Below are 24,040 nucleotides of genomic sequence, written 5' to 3' on the forward strand. Positions count from 1 at the left end.
CATAGATACCGAGCCTTACCGACCAGCCGCCATTTTGCAGTCGGGCTCCCGGGGCCGCTGGACTGGGCAGCAGGACGGGCAGTGAGCGCCGTGGAGGGACAAGGGCCGGGAGGGGATAGCTCGGAGCGTCGGCTGCCAGCGCTTCGAAGTTACTTTCCCCTCCTCCCTGGGCCATCGCCACCACCACCACCGTCGCCGCGATGAGTAACTCGGAGAACCAGACGGACGATAACGAGATGAAGAAGCAAGGAGGCAGCGTGCTCAATAGGATAAAGAGCAGGAAGAACCCGGAGCCCGACGGCGTGATGACTCCGGTCACCGAAGCCGAGTTGTTGCAGAAGGACTGCATCAGCCCGATCAACGTACTGTGCCTACAGAATGCCACCGAGTGTAAGAGTTGGCTTCAGCCTGGCGGGTGGTGTCTGGCTGGGTGGGTGGGTGTGTGCGGGTATCCAGGGCTATCCCCAATTAGGCCCTGGACATGGGGAGATCCCCATTAAAACTCGGTAGCAATGCCAAATGGCTTGTAACGCAGCCGCAGTTCTCCTCACCATTTGGCACTCTTGATGTACATCCACATTAATTAATTTATTCCGATCCATTAAATGAAGCGCGCTGCTGCTCAACATACATATTCCGTTCAGATTTGGTTATTCCCAGTAACTACCGGGAAGGTAGTAATTCAAACGTCCTGGAAGACACCCACGAAGCAACAACCCTTTCCCACTATCAGCCCTTTCCAGGTTTTTTTTGTTTTTAATTAAATTTCTGCATCAGGTTATCTGATAAATTAGCGTTGCATGTAACTTTAATCATACTCATCCACTCTAATCTACAGTAGATATCTAGGATAACGTGGAAAAATTAGTTTATTTAAAAATATTTTATAGCAAAATGTTTACAGACTCCAGTCTGGAAGTGCAAGTGCAATTGTGCAAGGGAATATGGTATCAAAGAACAATATTGGCCTTGGTCAATACATCAAAATTACCTTCAACCTAATTTGCAAATTTGGTGTTTAACATGCAAGATATTATGAATTATGCTCAATGTTGGAAAGTGGTGTACATATTCAAAACTTGAAACTGCCAAATTATTGTGAATCTTACCAAGGCATGGTTTCTTGTACTCCCCTTTTCAATAAAAGATAGAAGAACTTCCACTTAGACATCATTGACACACTTAAAATACAAGTTATTTAAGCACTGTCCTTTTTTATTAATACTGCCACAGGCTGTTGGTGATATGACAATTGAACATTTGAACAAACAGTAATGAAAGCAGAATTTGTAGCATCTCACTACATTTTCAAGTTGTTTCAGCAGCTATGTATATTGTTTATCCTGTGGTTAGCACCTGGAGTTAGTGTTTGAAAACAAAATATAAAACGGCTACCAATATTTTGGGTGTCGGTAAAGTTGACTTCTTCATGATTAGCTTCACTTTAATGTTTGTAAAGGTAAAATAGGTACTAAGATTGTGGATTTCAGTAAAATTTACTCTAATTTGGTAGAATAAAGACCATTCATAATTACCCTAAAACTCTCTTAATGTATGAAACAGATCAGCATTGTGTAATCAAAAAACAATTTAATATGATGTGGGCCCTGAAAAAGAAGCAGAGGATGGATATCAAAGTAAAATAGGGAAATTGATAATATCAAAATCAATACAATGATCTTAAACATTTTTATTTTTACAAAATAAAGGTGGTTTGGTCCTCCATAATTTCTTATGACATAGAATGGCATTCAGGACATTGAATCTCTGTCTGTTCTTGGAGCATTGCTGTTGGTCTGGTTTCCCCCACTTTTTCCCTATTCCGTCAAATCTCCCAACTCTCCTGCCACCCTCCTATACTAAGAGTAATTTTTAGTAGATAATTAACCTACACTCCAGCAGGTCTTTGGGATGTGGGAGGAAATTGAGCAGTAGGGAGAAGTACTCTATAAATGATGTAATGTTGTTCTTGAAAAACAAAGAAATGGCAGACATGTTGAAAAATTAGATTACAATTATCCTTTCCATAAAGGAAAATCTCATGGAAAATACTGTTGGAAAAGGAAAAGGAAATGGCTAAAATATTTAAGTCATAAAGAAAATAATGACACAAGAAACAAATCCCAGATGGTTCAGATCCTAGGGCCCTGAAGGAAGAATTGTTATTGAATCTTTCTGAACCAGAATTCTCCAATCATCACAATAATGTGCAAAATGGAATTATTTTACTCTAAATGTGAAGCTTCCTTGTCAAGTGCTTCTGCCACTTGCCCCCTTGCTCTGCATCATCGATACCAATACTGAATCAAACTTTAAGATTACACCAGCTCTAAACCTGACCTAATACATTGCCCTCCATAATGTTTGGGACAAAAATCCATCATTTATTTATTTGTCTCTGTACTCCATAATTTGAGATTTGTTATATAAAGAATCACATGTGGTTAAAGTGCACATTGTCAGATTTTAATAAAGGCCATTTTTATACATTTTAGTCTCATCATGTGGAAATTACAGCAGTGTTTATACTTGTACTCCCTCCATTTCAGGGCATCATAATGCTTGGGACACAGCAATGTAATGTAAATGAAAGTAGTCATAGTTAGTATTTTGTTGCATATCCTTTGCATGCAATGACTGCTTGGGAGTCTGTGATTCATGGACATCACCAGTTGCTGGGTGTCTTCTCTGGTGATGCAATGCCAGGCCTGCATTGCAGCCATCTTTGGCTTATGCTTGTTTAGGGGGCTAGTCCCCTTCAGTTTTCTCTTCTGCATATGAAAGGCATGCTCAATTAGGTTCAGATCGGGTGATTGATTTGGCCACTCAAGAAATGACCATTTTATAGCTTTGAAAAACTCCTTTGTCGCTTTAGCAGTATGTTTGGGATCACTGGCTTGCTGTAGAATGAACTGCAGACCAATGAGTTTTGAGGCATTTGTTTGAACATGAGGAGATAGGATGTGTCTGTACACTTCAGAATTCATTATGCTACTACCATTAGCAGTTGTATCATCAATGAAGATAAGTGAGCCAGTACCTTCAGCAGCCATACATGCCCAGGCCATAACACCCATACCACTGTTTCACAGATGGGGTGGTATGCTTTGGATCTTGGGCAGTTCATTCTCTCCTCCATACTTTGCTCTTGCCATCACTCTGATATACGTTAATCTTTGTCTCATTTGTCAACAAGACCTTTTTCCAGAACTATGGTTGCTGTTTTGAGTACTTCTTGGCAAACTAACCTTGCAGTGTAGCCTCTATTTCTGTTCATGAAGTCTTCTGTGGACAGTGGTCATGGACAATTCCACACCTGACTCCTGAAGAGTGTTTCTGAATGTTGGACAGGTGTTTGGGGATTTTCCTTTATTATAGAGAGAATTCTTCTGTCATCAGCTGTGGAGGTCTTCCTTAGCCTTAGGGGGACTATGTATGTACACTGCTGTAATTTCTACCTGGTGAAACCAAAATGTATAAAAATATCCTTTAATAAAATCTGACAATGTGCACTTTAACCACATGTGATTTTTTTTTAAATTACAAATCTCAAATTGTGAAGGACAGAGGCAAATAAATAAATGATGGATCTTTGTCCCAAACATTAAGATGGCACTGTAGCTTTCCCTACTCTCTCTGCTACATTCCAAGTTAATCTTGTTCACATATCGATCTGTTATTCTTTTGACATTATTCTCACTAAACTGCTAACCATTCAACTTTTCGCTGGTTTTTATGTTAGGTATTATAATTAAAAGTTTTCTTTCATCAATTATAATCTCCATTAACCTGTGAACTCTCTTAGAAACAGCATCACCTTTAATATCTGCTTCTTCAATGTTTTTGAATGTGATGTAACACCTCTTTCCCAGAATTTTATCTTCCAAAATAAAGTTTCCGTTCTGCCACCATACTGTTAAATCTATTCTCATGTCCCTACTGATGGTGTTTGTCACAGGATATATATTGCTCTTTTTTTGTCCAGCTGTATTCTTTGCCACAGTGGCCATCTTAGTCTTCCAGCACATACATTATCATGTTCCACAAACCTGCTGATGATACTTATCTCTTGCCTGAAGAATGGTCCCGACCCGAAAGGTCACCTATTCCCTTGCTCCATAGATGCTGCCTCACCCGCTGAGCTTCTCCAGCATTTTTGTCTAACTTATCTCTACCCCATTCTCATTCATCCACTGCCTCTAAATCATGAGAATTGAAATTTCCTCCTTGAATATTTAGATGATCTTTGGACCACACCATCGATAAGTCTGTTTATTTTATCCCCTTGATTTGCCAGAAACCACCACAGGTACCTTATATTCCTTTGTTTTCTTTCCACCCTCCTTCATACTATCCACAGTCATCTTGATGTCATCAATGATCCTCTTTTCTTTGCCTCATTTAATTTATCATTCCATTTATTCATAATCATAAGTTCCTACCTGAGTGAGAAAGATTGTATACCTGTACTTGCCGTCAAATGACACTTTGGTTTTGCCCTCTCCATTTGTTGGTCACTTCTTCCAGCACTATGCATCTCTGAGGTGGCTGTCTCCAACTCTCTCCCTCTGAGCTTTCCTAAATTTAAGTGTTTCACTTTGGTAGCATTTCATTCAGCTTCCATAATCTAAAAAAAACGTGATTCTCTCCATAGTTTCCTATGAAGAAGGGCCTCGACCCGAAACATCACCATTCCTTCTCTCCATAGATGCTGCATGTCCCACTGAGTTACTCCAGCATTTTGTGTCTACCTGTAGTTTTCTTGAAGCTGTTTCTTAATTGTCACCCTACTGGCCACACTCTTAATCATGTTTTCATTTTTGTGGTTTGCTGTCAAATTTTATTTTGATTATGCAGTTTAGAAAAGACTAGGGATGCTTTGCTATGTTAAAGTAGTTTATAAATACTTTTGTTTTTTGGGGTCAGTGAGCACATTGCAAGCACCCAAGCTTATAATCTTCTGAAGTTCTTTAGAGCTCTCTTTTGATAGTAGTGTGTAAGAAGCTTTTGGATAGGCACATGGATATGCAGGGAACGGAGGGATGTAGATCATGTACAGGCAAATGAGATTAGTTTATCTTGGCATCATGTTCGGCACAGACATTGTGAGTCGAAGGGCCTGTTCCTTGGCTGCGCTGTTCGCTGTTTTATTATTAGATGTTTGTGTAATGCCACTTTCCTGTTTTCAGAAAAGAGAAAAGCAAAGCAGGGAATTGTAGATCAGTTAGACTTGTTGCTACTGGGAAATTAAAGTTTGTAATTGAAGACTAAACCTCTTGGAAAAAAATTCTGCTTTATATAAAATCAACAAAGAATTACAAAGGAAAGTTTGCATGTATAAAATCAATCAACTTTTTTTTAAGGATGCAGGTAAAGTGCTTGAAAGGATGCAGGCAAAGTGCTTAAAGTGCATTTGCAGGCCTCTGGGAGAGAGTGAGGCAGTGAGATAAACTGGATTGCTCTAGCATAGAGCTGACATGGCCAAATGGTTTCCTTCCACTCTGTAACACTGATTGTGAGAAATGTATACATTTGTAAAGTCCTACTGATCTTCGTCCATTGAGTCGATGCTGATCTTCGAGCACCTATTTGTACCAGTACGGCACTAATGCCATTTTGTTTACCCCCATATTTCCATCAACTCCTCATAGTTGCTATTGGTCTATCCACGGGGAGTGTCAGAACATAAGTTTCTCGAGCTGTGAGGCATTAACCACTGCACCATCATGCTATGGTCATGAATATATAAATGAACAGGGGAACATCTATGGTTATTTATAGCATGTTTCAGAAGGAATTTGATAAAGAAAGCCTCTTGCTCAAAACAAACTATCAACTAAAGTTAAAGATTGTAGAATTGAAGGAAAATGATTGACTAGATTAGGCTTTGCAGGAGACAGGATGGAATAACGAGGTAATTGCTGAATACTCAAATAGATGGGTGAGAAACCAATATTCAAATTTGTCAGAAACTCAAAGCCAAGCGGCAAATGAAGCATTAAAATATAAATAAATGAATAAATGCATGCAATGGTCAAAGCAAATGGAGATCAAATGTAAAGTTATTCATAGTAGACATAAATACAAACAAATATTAAGAGATATGGAGCGTCAGACGTTCATGTCACATGGGGGCGGCACGGTGACACAGCAGCAGAGTTGCTGCGTTACAGCGCCAGAGACCCGGGTTCAATCCTGACCACGAGTGCTGTCGGTACAGAGTTTATAGGTTCTCACCATGACCGTGTGGATCTTCTCCGGGTGTTCCCGTTTAAGGTGTAGGTAAATTGGCTTTGGTAAAACATTGTAAATTGTCCCTGGTGTATAGGATAGTAAACGTGTATGGGGATCGCTGGTCGGCACGGACTCTGTGGGCCGACGGGCCTGGTTCAAACCTATCCTATCCATTTGATTGTCTAAATGATTCTTAAACATGTGATAGTACCTGTCTCAATTACCTCTGCCGGACTCTGTGGGCAGAGTCTTTAGTTTTATCTCTAAACTAAACTTACATTTTCTGTATCCATATTTATTTTTATTTTTCCCCCAATAAAAAAATAGAAATAAATATAAAAAATAATAATACTAAAGGAAGACCATTTGGACATAAAATGTGCACTGGCTTTTAAAACATTCCCATTAACTCCATTCCTATACTTATTTTCCATTCTCTCACATGCCAATTAACATTGCACCCACCAAATAGCCTACATACTAGCATGCCTTTGGGATCAGAAAGGCAATTGGAACCTCTTTACCAAGACACTTAATTTTCAAAAGTAAAGGCATTGCTGATCTATTTCCATTTGCCATCTAGTAAACGAGAGAGAGTACAAAAGGATATATTCAGATATGACAACCTAAATCCAATAAAAAAGGATCGCGATATTTTTATAAATTACCTGGCTTCGTACTTTTGCATTTATTTTAATGAGCAGGTATGGTTACTGGTGCAGAACCACTTTCTAAAACTGCGAGTCATACAATGTGAAAACAGGCCCTTTGGCCCAACTTGCCCACACAAGCCAAAATGTCCCATCTACACTAGTCCCACCTGCCTGCATTTGGCCCATATCCCTCAACCTATCCTATCCATTTGCTTGTCTAAATGTTTCTTAAAAATGTGATAGTACCTGCCTCAATTACCTCTGCCGACAGCTCGTTCCGTACACCTACCGCCCTTTGTGTAAACAAAAAAGTTGCCCCTCAGGTTCATATTAAATGTTACCCACTTCACCTTAAACCTATGTCCTCTGGTTCTCAATTCCCCCACTCTGGGTAAAAGACTGTGCATTTACCCAATCTATTTTTTTATGATTATGTACACCGCTATAAGATTACCCTTCATTCTTCTGCGATCCAAGGAATGAAAGTCCTAGCCTGTTCAAACTCCCTATAGCGTGGCCCCCCGAGTCCTGGAAACATCCTTCTAAATCTTTTCAGCGCCCCTTCCAGCTTAACAACTTTACTAGAACAGGGTTACAAAAAATGAACACGTTATTCAAGTGTAGCCTCACCAATGTCTTGTACAAAGCAGTACACACTGCTTATTCTTAACATATTTTATTTTTGTTTTATTAAATTTATATGCAAAAGTAATTATATTGACATGATGCTAAAAATATAAAACAATGTATTGTTGAAATTTGCATCTGATTATTTAAGTTTTGGAACGTGGTTTTGTACCTGTAATACCTGCTTGTTATAAAATATATGCAAGCGTGTGAAGCCAAGCAGTTAAAAAAAATTGTGATCCATTCATTGGTGTTTATGTTAGCAAATTTGAGCCTATTTTTGCAATAGTTTACTTGGTGATAATTGGAGGTAGATCAACAATGCTTTTATTTTTGCAAATTAAACGTTTTGCTCCATTTATGCTTTCTAAAACCGAGTAGGGGGCGAAAGTTCAATTTGTGATTAACTGCTGTGATCTCGATTTTAATTTTTGAATCCGAAATAAATTTCTTAGTGAGTAGAATGGTTGCTGTGTACCTAAATGGTGGTTAGAAAACACAATTTGCGCGTGATAACAAATGATATTTAGGTTATTCCACTTCCTCATATCCACTTCCTCAGTAGCTTACAACCCAAAGGTATGATCATTGGATTCTCCAGTTTTAGGTAACTGGCCTACAAACAACCCTCTCTCCCTTCCCCTTTTTCCCTTTTTCCCTGTGCCCCATCTTAATGTGCACCCTTTTCCATTTCCATTCCCTTTCCCCTACATTCCCTGCTGTGGCTTCACAGTTTGTGCATTATCTTTCCTCACTACATAATCTCTCACGTTTTAAAAATCTTTGGCCTTTGTCCAACCATTTGCCAATCAAATACTCCCCTCACCTGCAGATGCGGTATGAAGAAGAGCCCCGACCTGAAATGTTGCCTATCCATGTTTTCCAGAGCTGCCTAATCTGTGACATTTAGGCTAGAATCCATTGCTGGCCTACTTTCAGTTTACCAAACGTATCTTGAGGAGGGGTGTGCTTGCATTTTAGTTACTTGGGAAAATCCGCTTCTGATTGCAATGTAGTTGTTCCTGTAGAAAATACCTGTTTGTGTATGATGGAGGCTTTTGGTCAGATGATATATCCAATTAGCTAATTAGTCATTGACAATTGCTACACAGATTTCACACAGAAAAAATCCGTATGCCTCACCCGCTGAGTTTCTCCAGCATTTTTGTCTACCTTCGATTTTTCCAGCATCTGCAGTTCTTTCTTAAACATACAGACAAAGGTTAATTGGATGATGCATCATGAGTTGCCATGATGATGCAGCTTTGGGAGAGGTGAGAAAATTAAATTAAAATAATGCAGTTGTTGAATAGGCCCTTGATCTTTGCAGATTTGTTGGGTAAAACCTGCTTGTTAATGTCTTGGTACTGAAAAGTCTAATTACATCTGAGATAATTTGATTACCAACTTTAATTTATATGGTTAAAATATTTTCTGACCATGCTGTACTGATGATTAATTTCTGTATTAATCCTGTGTTAGCTACAAATCAGTTTGTATTGATTTTTCTGATGCTGAAATGGATGAGGTCTTGGTTTGCAGCTTATTGGAATGTTTAATGTTATATGTGAGAGTTGGATATGGCAGCTTTCTTAATAGATTGATATTAACCCCTATATGTGATATCATCTCTGAACAGCTCTTACAAATACAGACGTTAAGATATTATCACATTATGTATAGTGTTGGAAGATGGTTTTGTACATTGTAAAGAAATTGGGATTAGCTCTTGATGGATTTCCCATGGCTTCAGAAAATAATGTTTATTTATTTTGCCTTATTTTCATTGATAGCACCTGACAAGTTTAACTTGACATTTGGTAGCTAATTGAAATATCACCCACAATGAGTCACTGTGCATTTATGGGCTATATTTTACACTGAAGCATGAATTTTGTCATTTAACAGTACCGTAAGATTGATTTAAGTGGATTTTTAAATGTCAGAGAATTGGAATGCCATAAAATAGCAAGCTATCAAATGTTCTGAACCAGGTTGTAATTAAAAATACAGTAATCACAATGGAATTAACACTGCTCAACTAAATTTAGCTAAATGTGGGAGTGTGATTGGTCACAGAATCAGTGAATCAATTCTACAGGAGACCGTTCTTGAAACGCATTGCCTTCATACCAAAGAGAAAGTTGTGCTTACAGATGATTATAGTTACCACAGAGGAGATTTTGTTTAAAGTTAGTACTTTTCTTTGAGCATTGGTCCTTTCAGCTCAGCACTCTACAATCCATGTAGTTTCTTACATCATACACAACCTGCCCTTATGATTTTTGTTCTAATTCTTGTTCTATCTTTTGATATTTGGTTATTGAAAAGTAAGCCCTTTTTTTGCTGCCTAATGTGACATATGCTATGATTCATTGATATGATTCTTCAACCCTCACACACCTAACTTCCTAAGTGGTAGTCCTGTTTAGGAAATGAAAATTTTTACTGATGATTGAAAACACATTTTTATTTTGGTATTGGTGTGAAGTATGTATAGTTATGGGTTTTAAACAAATATAAAGTCGAAGTGTATTTGCACTTAAATTTCTGTGGTAAGCCCATTTGTAGTTATGGCAGTCCTGATAATTTGTTTAAAGGGAGCAAAATAATTGTGCAAGTTAAATTTAACATGAGGAGGCTGCTCAATGGAAATGTCATAAGCAGCCAGGCATTTTGAAGGCCTTTTGAAAGGCTCATAATCGTCAGATGCTTTTGATTAAGATTGGAAGACGAGGGTACTTAAAAATGCCAGGCAAGTCTGAAGGTAATAGAAACCTAATGTACATGTTTGCATTTGCTGGCAGCTGACTAGATAACTCTTAATGTCATGAATTTACACAAATTCTTGCAAGAGGTGAAACTATAGCAATTTCAGCAGTGGTTTATGTTATCAAAACATATATCTGGTGATATTGCTGCATAACAACAGCAGTTATACCCACAGCAAATATCTCTATTATGTTCTGTTGGACCTTATGAAGGTAGTTAGCACAGCTATTGGCATGGTTTGCAAATTTTGTTGGTAGCATTCTGTGGATTTGGTCACTTGCTAGGCCAATTGCTGACCGTCTTGATATGCGCGGCTTACTGTCAAGCTATCAAAACTTTATCCCCCAAACAAAATACTATAGGTAATAGAATTATGAGAGGAAACAAAAAATGCTTGAAATACTGAGCAGATCAGGCAGCATTTGTGGAGAGAAGAACAAGATTATCATTCCAGGCTGATGACCTTTCAATAGAATAGTCACGCTATGATTTGATGCTGCTAATCCAAAACTACACTTGGCTGATGTGTGGATATTCTCAGTTTAGATTTATCATTGTCACGTGTACAATGAAAATCTTTGTTTTGCCTATTATCCAGTCAAATAGTGCACATAAATATAATCAAGCCAAATTCAAGTACAATAGGTAGAGTGACGGAAAAGAAACAGAGGGCAGAATATAATTCTCAGCGTTGTAACGCAACAGTTCCAGAGACAAGGTCCGCAATGAGACAGAAGAGAATCAGTCTGCCCAGAGGTTGAGGAGAATAGAACTGCACCCTGGGAGGACCACTCAAAAGCCTGAAACTGAGGGGAACAAGCAGTTCCTGAGTCTGGTGTTGCTTGCTTTCAAGCTTCTATGTCCTCTGCTCAGTGGGAGCGGGAATGAGAAGGAATGACTGGAGTGGGAGACGTCTTTTATTTTGGCTGTATTCCCGAGGAAGTGTAAAGTGTAGATGGAGTCAATGGTGAGGAGTTTGGCCTGTGTGAGAACCTGGAATACATCTGCAACACTGCAATTTCTTGCAATTTTGAGAAGAGCTTGTTAAAAACCAAGTTGTGATGCAAGCTGAAGGTATGGTTTCTACGGTGCATCTGTCAAAGTTTATAAGAGGTATTGGAGATATGGCATATTTCCTCAGACTCCTGAGGAGGTACAGTTGTTGGTGTGTCTTTTTGACTGTCACTTCAATGTCGTAGGTTCACGACATTGTTGGTAATATTTACACCAAGGCACTTGAAGTCCTCGACCATTTCCACTTTGGCATGATTGATGCTGAATCGGGCATGTACTCCAACAGGGTTCATGAAGTCGATGATTAGCTCCTTCATTGTTGGCAGTGAGGGGGATGTTGTTTTTCCAACACCATATTACTAAGTTTCCTTCCTGTACTCCATCTTGTCATTGTTCATGATCCAACCAGCACGGTGGTGTTATCTGAAAACTTGGAAACTGAACGTATCCTTGCGAGGTACCATTGTTGACAAATATTGTGAAGGATATCACCAATCATGGCTGATTGTGGTCTGCGGGTCAGAAAATTGAGGATCCTGCGGCAGACCCATCTGTCCAGGAGCTTGGAGGTGTTACTGGCAATGTAGTCCCAGTATGTTTTCCGAGGATCAGCTTTAACATTGTGTAATTACTTGCTGAAACAGAGTATATTTCACTCTACACATCCTCATGTACAGTAAATGTTTCAAAAACACTTTATTATTCATCGACATCCTTTTCGTTGTGTGTGATTCCTTCTTACAAGCCCATTGGTGTAATGAATTGTTGGGATTCAATGAATAGATGCATATAATAATGCACATGAAGCCTTTTGAAGACATCAGTTCCATTAAGGCAACAGCAAAGTTATTGCAATGAACTTAAGCTTAAATTATTGCCTCACTTCTGTATGATGATGTATGCTTATCTACAATTGAACGTGTAGCAGTATTTGCAAGGCCGTAAAATTCACCATTAAATAGCACATATGAGACTGTAGTTTATGGTTATTGCAAGCTATGGCTTGTAAACATAGTTTACATGGCAACTATGACTAGAGGAATGTTAATGTAAAGCCAAGTCTTGGATATGTCAGTCTTTGACAGAGCACCCGGAGAAGATAATTTTGACGGATCTTTACGTTGATGTTGAATGCCATGTAAGACATGTTTTTATTAATCCATGAATTGAGTGCTTGAGTTTATCCCTGCAGAATATGAAGCAGGTTATACAGAAGAGCAGAGATCATAAAGTATTGAATGCACTAGAATTAGATTATGTACTTCAGGTAATTAAAGCAGATATGCCGAATATGTTTATACAAAATGAACGACTGAGTTGAAATATAGCTTGCATAAGAGCAAGTGAGAGTACTGAGAATTGCTTGTAGATTATCTCACCAATGTTTATACCCAATTTTGGAAACTTTCTTCAATTCCACCCTTTCACCTCACTTCAATATTTATGTATTTTTTTAATTCTGGAAGCAGTATAATTTACTTTTCAGAATATGGCAAATCCAGCATTTATTGCTCATCCCTAAATGTGAAGCCATGTCAGGGATCAACCACACACTGCAGGAAGACATTATAATTCGGGCTGGTGGTTTCTTTTGCATTACTTCGAGATATTTTCTTTCGAATTCTAGATTATTCAAATTCCACACCTGCTTTGCTAGGACTTGAACTCTGATCAGTAAGTGATTGTTAAAATATCTTCCAATTTTAACTGCAGCCTGCAAACCATTTGAATAGTTGAAAGAAAATGCGTGAACTCTAACTGCAATTTTGTCAATGTAGATATTTATAATGGCCCAGAGGGATTCTGTCGAGCAAATAAATCTTAGGATTTGGATTTATTTGAACTCTGGCTAAGGGAGCATCATGGGTGGGTGTATTATTAGTGTCAGAATCATAGAGTCATACAGCGTGGAAACAGGCCCAACTTGCCCACGTTGACCGACATATCCCATCTACACTAGTCCTACCTACCTGCGTTTGGCAAATATCCCTCTAAACCTGTCCTATCCATATACTTGTCTAAATGTTTCTTAAACGTTGTGATAGTACCTGCCTCAACTACATCCTCCAGCAGTTTGTTCCATACAACCACTATCCTGTGTGTGAAATGGTTATCCCTTGGTTTCCATTAAATCTCTCCCCCCTCACCTTGAAGGTATGTCCTCTGGTTCTCCGTTCCCCTGCTCTGGGCAAGACGCTCTGTGTGTCTACCCAATCTATTCCTCATGATTTTGTAAAAGCTCTAAGATCAGCCCTCATTCTCCTGTGCTCCAAGGAATAGTCACAACTTGCCCTACCTCTCGTAATAGCTCATATGATAGAATTGAGGGAAGACCAAGTCAAGATTTCAGATTTTTAGGATTTAATGTTTGCTCAATTGTGGACCAACTTTGGAAGAAAAATTTAAGATAGCTCTCAATTGGTTCTGAGCATTAATCAAAACAACTTCAGTTGCTGGAAATCTAAAACTGAAACAGATAATGCTGGAAGTACTCAAGTTCAGGAGGCATGTGGAAAGAGAAACAACATTGATGTTTTTCGAATGGAGACAAAATATCTCTGAATTAAAATGTTGACCCAGTTTCTCTATGTACAGATGTGGTTTGACCTCCTGTGAATTTCCAGCATTTTCTGTTTTGGTTCAAAGTGTTCTTTGTTTTTCAAAAGGTCATCTGTAGTCAACTCGCATTGTAAATGGTAGCTATTCCACAAAACATTGGTCTGGCTATCTGGATCCTTCTGCTCCGCGCAATGACTGAAAGCCAGCTTTGTGTTCTGTAAGCCGATATCCTAAATATGTTTATACAACATAAATGATGGCATCAGTTGAAATATAGCTTGCACATGAGTAACTCTTCTAAACTGATCTTGGCCAATGTGGCAGAATTGATATCTTAAAATCTTAATTACACTTTAAACATTAATAGCTCTTAATATAAAGTGACCAATGAAACCTGCCTGATATTTGCATCCATGTTTAAAATAACCCAATTGCTTCTTGCGTTTCAACCAAACCATTAAGTGGTTTAGTACCAGATGTAATCTTTAAATTGTGAACTTTACCGTCAGTGATTTTGCTAACATGATGAACTCAAAACCCAGTTATTACTCATCATCACCTTTCCCACAGCCCACAATGGACCATTGTGGGCTCCATCTTTATTTGATCATCGTTGTTGGCTTTGATCTGCCTTTTTGCAATTTTTTCATTAATTTGTTCCAAGTACCTTTTCATATCTCTCGGTTCCCTCTCCCCTGACTCTGTCTGAAGAAGGGTCTCGACCCGAAACTTCACCTATTCCTTATCTCCAGAGATGCTGCCTGATCCACTGAGTTACTCCAGCTTTTTGTGTCCATCTTCGGTGTAAACCAGCATCTGCTGTCCCTTCCCATATTGTTATCTTTAACATTGTGCCACACTTTGTGTGTCTTTTTGAAGAAAAGGTGGAATGTTTTATAAGCTTTTTTTTTATCTTCAGAGTGAAATCTGTCAAGGTTGGGGATGGAAAAAGAGCCTCGCATTTGTCATCCTGATATGCCTTAATAAAGAAGATTGCCAATGAATATGAGATTGGCAGAGGTTTGCGATGTTTGCTGGAACTTTATAGAATAAATCATACAGTAGCTCCATTAAAATCTTCCAGTAGGTGGGAATGAGATGCAAACTTTCCATTGCGATTGATTTGAATCAATTGAGAGAGGAAGAGATTGCTAGCACAACCAAACTTCCTTCCCCTATACTTTCTATTAGTTTTTAACATTTTATTCGAATTGAAGTTAGTAGATGAATTCTTTAAATTTGAAGGGCATTCTTTGGTCCATTTAAAAAAAAAAAAAAAAAATTGAAGCTTAATTTTGTCACGAGTGTTTAATTGTCATGTGCCGACAATGGAACAATGAAATTCTTACTTGTTGCAGTACAACAGATCAATAAATACAGTGCTTTTAGATAACATAATAAACAAAACCCAATACGTTGGAAACCCCAATATTAGTGCAAAAAGTCCATGGCACAGGAAGATTTTATGAGGGTTGAAGAACACTTGGATCAATATTACTGCAATAAGTAAGCCTATGCCACCACTTGCAATAAAGTGTAACATTTGGAAAGCAGCTTACACTTTTCAAGGCATAGTATTGTAGGCTGTCAGTTGAATATTGAGTCACGGAGTTGGCGTTAGTACATTTACCTAGGTAAATTTTGGAGTTTGGAAATTCAGCTGTAAATCAATTTTATGCATTATTATATTCATGTATTATTAATTTATTGACTGCAGCCTTTTTAAACTTTGATTTTTGTACACTTAATGTAGCAATATAATTGCCACTTGCGACCATTTTTCCCCCTTGCATCCTATCTTGGAATCAAGAGAATAATGCACACTATGTGGAGACATAAAAGACTGCAGATGTTGGAATTTTGAGCAAAAAGCAAAGTGAGGGAACAGTGGGTCATGCAGCATATGTGGAGGGAATGAACAGATGACGTTTCGGGTCAGGACTCCTCAGACTGATGGAATAGTTGGGGTGAAAGCTGAAAAAGAGAGGTGGTGATGGGGCAGATCTTAGCAAATGATGGGGGGGGGAGATGGATGGTGTTGGTGGACAAAGGCTGGAGGTGGAAAAGAAGCTGAAGGAGGGATATGGGTGGAAGGTGATTGAGGGGGATAAAAGTGAAATGGGGTCTTGGCAATGCCAAGGGTGGAAGATGAGTGTCTAGAGGAGGGAAAGGGAGCAGGATGTTGGGAGAAATGTGTGTGCACTGGCTTAGGAAACATAAAAACATAGAAAATAGGTGCAGGAGGAGGCTATTTGGCCATTCGAGCCAGCGCCGCCATTCATTGTGATCATGGCTGATCATCCGCAATCGGCAACCCGTGCATGCCTTCTCACCATACCCCTTGATTCTGCTAGCCCCTAGAGCTCTATCCAACTCTCTTTTAAATTCCTCCAGTGAATTGGCCTCTACTGCCTTCTGTGGCAGAGAATTCCACAAATTCACAACTCTCTGGGTGAAAAAGTTTTTTCTCATCTCAGTTTTAAATGGCTTCCCCTTTATTCTTAATAAGGTCCTGGTTCTGGACTCCCCCAACATATGGGACATTTTTCCTGTGTCTAACTTGTCCAGTCCTTTTATAATTCTATGCGTTCCTTGGAGGATGGGGAATGACTTGAAATTGGAGACTTCAATGTTCAGATTATTGGGTTGTGGACTACCCAGGCACAATACAAGGCACTGTTCTTCCAGTTTGCGTGTGGCCTTGCTCTGGCGATGAAGGGGCCAAGAACAGAAAAGTCAACATGGGGAGGGGAGGTAAAATGATTAGCAACCAGGAGGTGAAATTAATCTGGATGAGAGAGAAAGGAAGCTCTGTTTCAGATTAATAGGCTCTGCATTCCTAAATTGCTATAGATTTACCTTCAGCGTTTAATAGAGTATAATAATTAACTTTACCCTGTGAGATAAGTTTTAAAATTTGAAGCTTGAGTTTCATTTTCTGGCCTGATTTTTAAATGTATTATTGTCTGGTATGTATGTGGATTCATTGGAAATCAAAAGAAATGTATCAGTTCAACATATTGGTGCATTTTTCTTTAGTTTGGTATGTTAAGGTCGATTTTAACCAGAAACCTTAGATGATTAGGGAAACTCCCACTCTGTTAAAGTCCAGATCTGAGGTTTCAAGAATAACCTTCAATATACTAAAAAGTCAAGTTTGATATTGGTATGACTTTCGGGGCGCTGAGAATTACAGAACAGCCCAGACATCAATCTAGGGAATAGCGTCACAGCTCACAGCTAATATTTTTCACTCTGTAAACTTGAACTACTCTGCTGTTTTGCACTTGTTTTTATTTTTGTATTTATCTTTACTTTATGTGTACTGTTTACTATGAGGTGTGTGTGAACAAGGAATTTAATTGTACCCTGTGTATGGTATGTTTGACAGTATGCTAATTTGAATCTGCCTTTGCAGATTAAAGATAGACACAAAAAGCTGGAGTAACTCAGCGGGACAGCTCCTGATGTATGGGAAGAGGACTGTTTCCAGGGTCTTGGCATGAACAGTTATTGTCAGAGGGCAGTTATTGTCACTGTACAGCAAGGTCTTAATGGTGCAGATGCTGTACAATCCTTCATTTGCTTCAGTGATCAAGCCACCAATGACTTGCAATGTTTCTACTGCAGCTCTACCACAGAGGTTGGTGTGTCCTTCACTTTCGAGTAGCGGTGACATAGGGTGAACAGTTTTCTGTTAGTCCTGTTGAGTTGTTCCATTCCATTGAGAAGTTAAATTGGAGGTTGAGATTCAATGTTGCAACAAGAAAATTCACAGCAGAAATATGTAACTTTGTGTAACACATTGGAACAAATTTATACTATTCTATGATTAAAACTAATGCAACATTCACGCATTCAGCAAGTGACCAGTAATTCACTTCCTGAACCAGATGATATACTTTCATGTAAAGGTATAAGAAGGAACTGCAGAAGCTGGCTTAAATCAAAGATAGACACAAAAAGCTGGAGTAACTCAGCAGGACAGGCAGCATATCTGGAGCGAAGAAATGAGTGACGTTTCGAGTCGAGACCCGAATCTGCCTTTGCTAGTCTGACGTCTCTACCTGAAACGTCACCCATTCCTTCTCTATCTTTAACCTACTTTCATTCTATGTACATCAATCCTTGTAACTAACTGTGTGAAAGGAATATTAATGCAATGTCAGATGATATCAGTGTAAAGAGACATAGACTTCATGTTGAAGACCTTTAGTCAAATGCTGGTAGACCTACTGAGTGTTTGTAGTGTTTTCTCTTACTTTTTCAGATGTCCCAACATCTGTGGTCTTTAGTGTTTTGATTGCTGAGGTCCATCTTCTGGTAAGGTAACTGTTTTTAAACAATAGGACACAAAAGGTTGGAGTAACACAGGAGATCAGGCAGCATCTCCGGAGAACAGAACTGAAGAAAGTGTTTCTACATTTTTTAAACATTGCTCTATGCAAAGTAACTTCAGTTTGTGGTGTATTCTTTTAATGAATTGGGCAAAGTTGGAACGAGAAAACTAATGTCAATTTCTATTATGTTGAAATTCTTGCAAAAAAATTTGCAAAACCATGTATCTGAATCCATCACAGAGCTTTATTTTTGGTACAGTCAGTCCCTGTAATATGTTTGCACAATGCCAGAGACCCGGGATGGGTGGTGTCAGTACAGAATTTGTACATAGGTTAATTGGCTTCTGTAAATTGCCCCTAGTGTGTAGGATGTGAAACTGGGATAACATAGAGTTAGTGTACAGGTGATCATTGGTCGGTGCAGACTCGGTGGGCCAAAGGACCCGTTTCCACGCTGTAACTCTAAACTAAACTAAAAACCTGATGCTGATTAATTGGGATTTCAGAAATCCTCTTTGTCTGATGAGCCTTGATTCCTTATCAGTACTGAACATAACCTTGCAGTAAGTGTTTGAGGTCACTCCAAATACCTGCTGCAATCTCGCTGGGTGGCAAGAGAATCCAGTTCAGTGCCCTATGTTGTTATCCATTGTGATATTAATCAGCCTTGACTCGGGTCATGACAATTTAATGGTTAACAAAACCAGTCGTTTATGTGCAATTTCAGTAAAGCACAATTGTGGTTATAGAATGCCTCCACAAACTGAAAGGTATCCTGCAGTGCAATTATGTATATCACCCATTCACAGGTTTGCGCATCGGAAAATACATTTTTTGAGCTGTACACACCACAATGAAGTAGGCAACGTGAGCCACATTGTGTCATGATTTAAGATAATTCAATTTCATTGGAACATTGACTGGAGCAAGTTTTTCTTATTTTATAGGTGATATTATTTTGTTAGCCATGTTTCCTCACTGTAAATTGTTTTTGAGCAATGATAAGCTGTTTTAATAATTTAAAAAGATATTAATGGAATTTATGTGGTGCTTTTCATGAATGGTAAGATGGATTGTTGCAGGTGAGGAAATGAAATTAAATAATTTTGTTGAAAAGGTATGATGAGTGAAGGTGTATTCTAGGTGATTTTTATGGAAAGTAGCAACATTTATTTGGCAGAAAATAGTTGTGACATTTTCTGTAACATTCGATGAATGCTGGATGTTGGACATACTGTCGTTCGTCTTCTCTCATGATATCGCTCCCCATCCGCCATAAGAACCTGGACTTTGTAATGAAGCATAAATGATCATCATTGTCATGGTTAACTGGGTAAAGAAACATAAGTATTGTAATTATGAATTTTTAATCCAGACCTTTTTATTTTGCATTTAAACAAAAGCTCTGAACAGTCTTGGATGTCCATGTCCTATATAATAGAATACACTAGATTTTTTTTTTAAAGTTGCCTTGTGGAGAAATGAAGTAAAGTTAAGTTTGCAGAATGGTGTATTTGGATTTGGCTGTAAATACAGCAAATGATTGGGCAGCTTAGAGAATTCATAATAAAAAGAACTTGAGTTGTTTGGTGATTGAGCTGGTTCCCCCGAAAATGTGCCATTCATGAAGTTGCTCTAAATAAAGAGACACCTGCCATGTAAGCTGTTTTTGAACAAATCGTCATTTAATTTGTAGAAGCAGAATTAATGTCTTTTCCCCCTTTGTAGAACTCCCATTAACCGTAACGGTTTACAGTCAAAATAGTCTTGTGAAATCAGTTCTTGGGTAGGTTTGATACCAGGATTGCTTTGGGAGGTAAACCACTATAATATTTGATGCTGAGGAAAGATATAACGTCTGTTCACAATCGGGTGCACACACAAGGTTGCAGAAAATAGTTTCTTAAAAAAAAAACAGGATTCTTGTACCTGAAGAAAATATACTTTCTGTACCAAGCAGGAAATATAACGTATTATGCTTTGTACCAAGAAAGGCATTTCCATGTTTTGTCGAATGTATTTAATATATCTTGGCATGGGAGCCTGGTGTCGGCAATTATTAATGGATTTAGTCATCAGATTTAAAGCTGAAGTTTAATGTTTTTTTGTACATTCCATGATAAAATATTTCCTGGGATTTCTACAAATATCATCTGAATCAAATATATTAAATCATCTTTTTAAAAATGCTGTCTCTGCCATGGTCCTGAATGCAATATAATAAATTATGGTAGCTCATACGCTATAATCCAAATTTACTGTTGAAACAAAATAAACCAGCTTTCATGCTGGAAAATGCTGACGATTAATATTCTGGTGAAGCAATTAGATCGATTTGGTAAGTATTTACATGAAAATGGAACTAATATGTGCCTTTTAATGTTATATGCACTGTTGAATGCAATGTAATTGCAGATTCAAAGTGAATCGATTTCATCCAAGTCTTCTATCTAAACATTGAAGCAAAACCAGTCCAGTGATTTCAATTATGTTGGAATTATCACATTGGAATTCAGATACTTTTGATCCCTTGTAATGGCAAGTTTGCAAATGTCAAACATCAAAAAAAAAGATTGAATCATTACAATGGTGCCAAAATATTTCCAGTAATTGTGAAGCTTTCAAATTTCATTCAACAGGAAGTTTATTTTCAGCTCCCCTAACTAACAATAGAAATCTGAAAGTGGAGGGTGAAATGGTCTTATGGACAACTAGGTCAGCTTCGAAAAAGTGAGTCACTACTGCTGAAGTGAGAGATCTTTCAGTCAGTATTAAGCATGGATCATAGAGTACAGTGAGAAGAGTTATGCAAGAAATGACTCAAAGAATCTGGAAACTATTAACTTGTGTTGTGAGTGCAATACTAAACCATAAATAGGACTTCCTCAACAACAGCATGGCCTTACTGCAATTTAAAAAAAGTTTTTTTAGTTTTAGAGACACAGTGTGGAAACAAGCCCAGTGGCCAATCAAATCTGGGCCAACCACGAACATCCATATACTAGTTCTATCCTACACGCTCGGGCCAATTTACAGAAGTCAATTAACCTACAAATCTGCAAGTGTTTGGAATGTGGGAGGAAACTGGAGCTCCTGAGGATTCAGCCTAAATATCTGCTCTTCTGTTCATTAAGATTATAGCTTGTTTTGTGACCAACATCTGCAGAATCTTGCTTTACTTCTTGGAATGTTGAAAGATTAGTTTGCACCATGCAAAAAAAATTGCACCTCAGCTTGGAGCTGAATACTGCCAGGGTGTTTGCACACAGTGAGATGCTGGCAGGAAATATGTGTTCTCAATTGAATGCAACTCATGAAGAGTGCCTTGCCATTTATTGGGAAATGAGAACATTTGAAATAGAAGCTTCTTTTCCAGCTGTAAGATTCAATAAAATCATTGCCAATCTGTTTTTAGTACAATTTTCCTGCACGAAACCTATGATAGGAATTGTCTTTGGTCAAATCTATTCCATTGTACCGAAAGTGTGCACAACATGACTGATTACATTTTGTCCAACCTCCCTACCTCAGTAATTCCATTTTTATTTAAGAGTTCAGTCGTATTTGTAGCCTGCAAACCTCAAAAGTAATTTGCAGAAAAATAGTCATGACAAAAATTGTTCCCATAGTTAGCACAAAGCTCTTGAATAATGTTTTTGCAATTTTTCTCCAGCCTGATCCAGGGTTTGAAGTACAGCGCCCTCCATAGTGTTTGGGACAAAGACCCATCATTTATTTATTTGCCTCTGTACTCCTCAAATTGAGATTTGTAATATAAAAAAATCACATGTGGTTAAAGTGCACGTTGTCAGATTTTATTAAAGGGTATGTTTATACATTTTGGTTTCACCATGTAGAAATTACAGTTATGTTTATACATAGTCCCCCCCATTTCAGGGCACCATAATGTTTGGGACACGTGGCTTCACAGGTGTTTGTAATTGCTCAGGTGTGTTTAATTGCCTCATTCATGCAGGTATAAGAGAGCTCTCAGCACCTAGTCTTTCCTTCCGGTCTTCCCATCACATTTGGAAACTTTTATTGCTGTTTATCAACATGAGGACCAAAGTTGTGCCAATGAAAGTCAAAGAAGCTATTATGAGACTGAGAAACAAGAATACAACTGTTGGAGATATCAGCCAAACCTTAGTCTTACCAAAATCAACTGTTTGGAACATCATTAAGGAGAAAGAGCGCACTGGTGAGCTTACTAATCGCAAAGGGACTGGCAGACCAAGGAAGACCTCCACAGCTGATGATAGAAGAATTCTCTCTATAATAAAGAAAAATCCCCAAACACCTGTCCGACAGATCAGAAACACTCTTCAGGAGTCAGGTGTGGATTTGTTAATGACCACTGTCTGCAGAAGACTTCATGAGCATAAATACTGAGGCTACACTGCAAGGTTACAGTTTGTCAAGAAGTACTCGAGAGCAACCACAGTCTGGAAAATGGTCTTGTCGACAGATAAGACAAAGATTAACTTAAATCAGAGTGATGGCAAGAGCAAAGTATGGAGGAGAGAAGGAACTGTCCAAGATTCAAAGCGTTCCACTTCATCTGTGAAACACGGTGGTGGGGATGTTATGGTCTGGGCATGTATGGCTGCTGAAGGTATTGGCTCACTTATCTTCATTGATGATACAACTGCTGATGGTAGTAGCATAATTAATTCTGAAGTGGATAGACACATCCTATCTGCTCAAGTTCAAACAAATGCCTCAAAACTCATGGCCGGCAATTCATTCTACAGCAAGACAACGACGAGAAGGCCTACCGGGAGGAGGTGGCTGATCTAGCACTCTGGTGCCAGGAGAACAGCCTCCTCTTGAACATCAAAAAAACGAAGGAGCTGATCATGGACTTTAGGAGGGCACATCATCCGAGGACGTACACTCCATTGAGTATAAATGGGGATCCTGTGGATAGGGTGAACTTTTTTAAATATCTGGGAGTCCACATCTCTGAGGATATGACATGGTCATCACACGCCTCAGCACTGGTGAGTAAGGCAAGGCAGCGCCTTTACCACCTCAGGCAATTGAGGAAATTCAGAGTGTCTCCGAGGATCCTACAGTGCTTCTACGCAGCGGCGGTGGAAAGCATCTTGTCTGGGAACATTACCATCTGGTTCGGGAATTGCTCTGCCAAGGACAAGAAGGCTCTGCAGAGAGTAGTGCGTTCGGCCGAACGCACTATGGGAACTTCACTCACCCCCCTGCAGGAACTATACAACAGGAGGTGCAACTCCAGAGCAAACAAAATCATGAGAGACCTCTTCCACCCCTGCAACGGACTGTTCCAGCCGCTACGGTCAGGCAAACGCCTCCGTTGCCATGCAGTGAGAACGGAGAGGTTGAGAAGGAGTTTCTTCCCAGAGGCAATTCGGACTGTAAACGCCTTTCTCACCAGGGGCTAACTGTACAGAACGTTTTTCCTTCTATTATTTATTATGTAAAATAATATGTGTGTTATGATTGTGCTTATAATTTGTTTGGTTGTTTTGTTGTTCCGCGAGCATTGCCACTTTCATTTCACTGCACATCTCGTATGTGTATGTGACAAATAAACTTGACTTGACTTGACAATGATCCCAAACATACTGCTACAGCAACAAAGGAGTTTTTCAAAGCTAAATCATTGTCAATTCTTGAGTGGCCAAGTCAATCACCTGATCTGAACCCAATTGAGCATGCCTTTTATATGCTGAAGAGAAAACTGAAAGGGGACTAGCCCCCAAAACAAGCATAAGCTAAAGATGGCTGCAATACAGGCCTGGCAAAATATCACCAGAGAAGACACCCAGCATCTGGTGATGTCCATGAATCACAGACTTCAAG

At 38.8% G+C, this 24,040-nt stretch overlaps 1 protein-coding gene across 1 annotated transcript in view; it reads left to right on the forward strand.

Annotated features, from left to right (window-relative positions):
- The first annotated feature begins 54 nt into the window (after positions 1 to 54).
- unc119.1 (unc-119 homolog 1) overlaps positions 55 to 24,040 on the forward strand; it is a 34,100-nt gene continuing 10,114 nt past the window's right edge. The window contains exon 1 of the mRNA XM_055655266.1: positions 55 to 390. Coding sequence (XP_055511241.1) covers positions 201 to 390 — 190 coding nt within the window. The 5' untranslated portion in view covers positions 55 to 200. The remainder of the gene's footprint in view (positions 391 to 24,040) is intronic.

Source organism: Leucoraja erinacea, chromosome 25 (assembly GCF_028641065.1).
Source record: "Leucoraja erinacea ecotype New England chromosome 25, Leri_hhj_1, whole genome shotgun sequence".
NCBI classification, from domain to species: Eukaryota; Metazoa; Chordata; class Chondrichthyes; order Rajiformes; family Rajidae; genus Leucoraja; species Leucoraja erinaceus.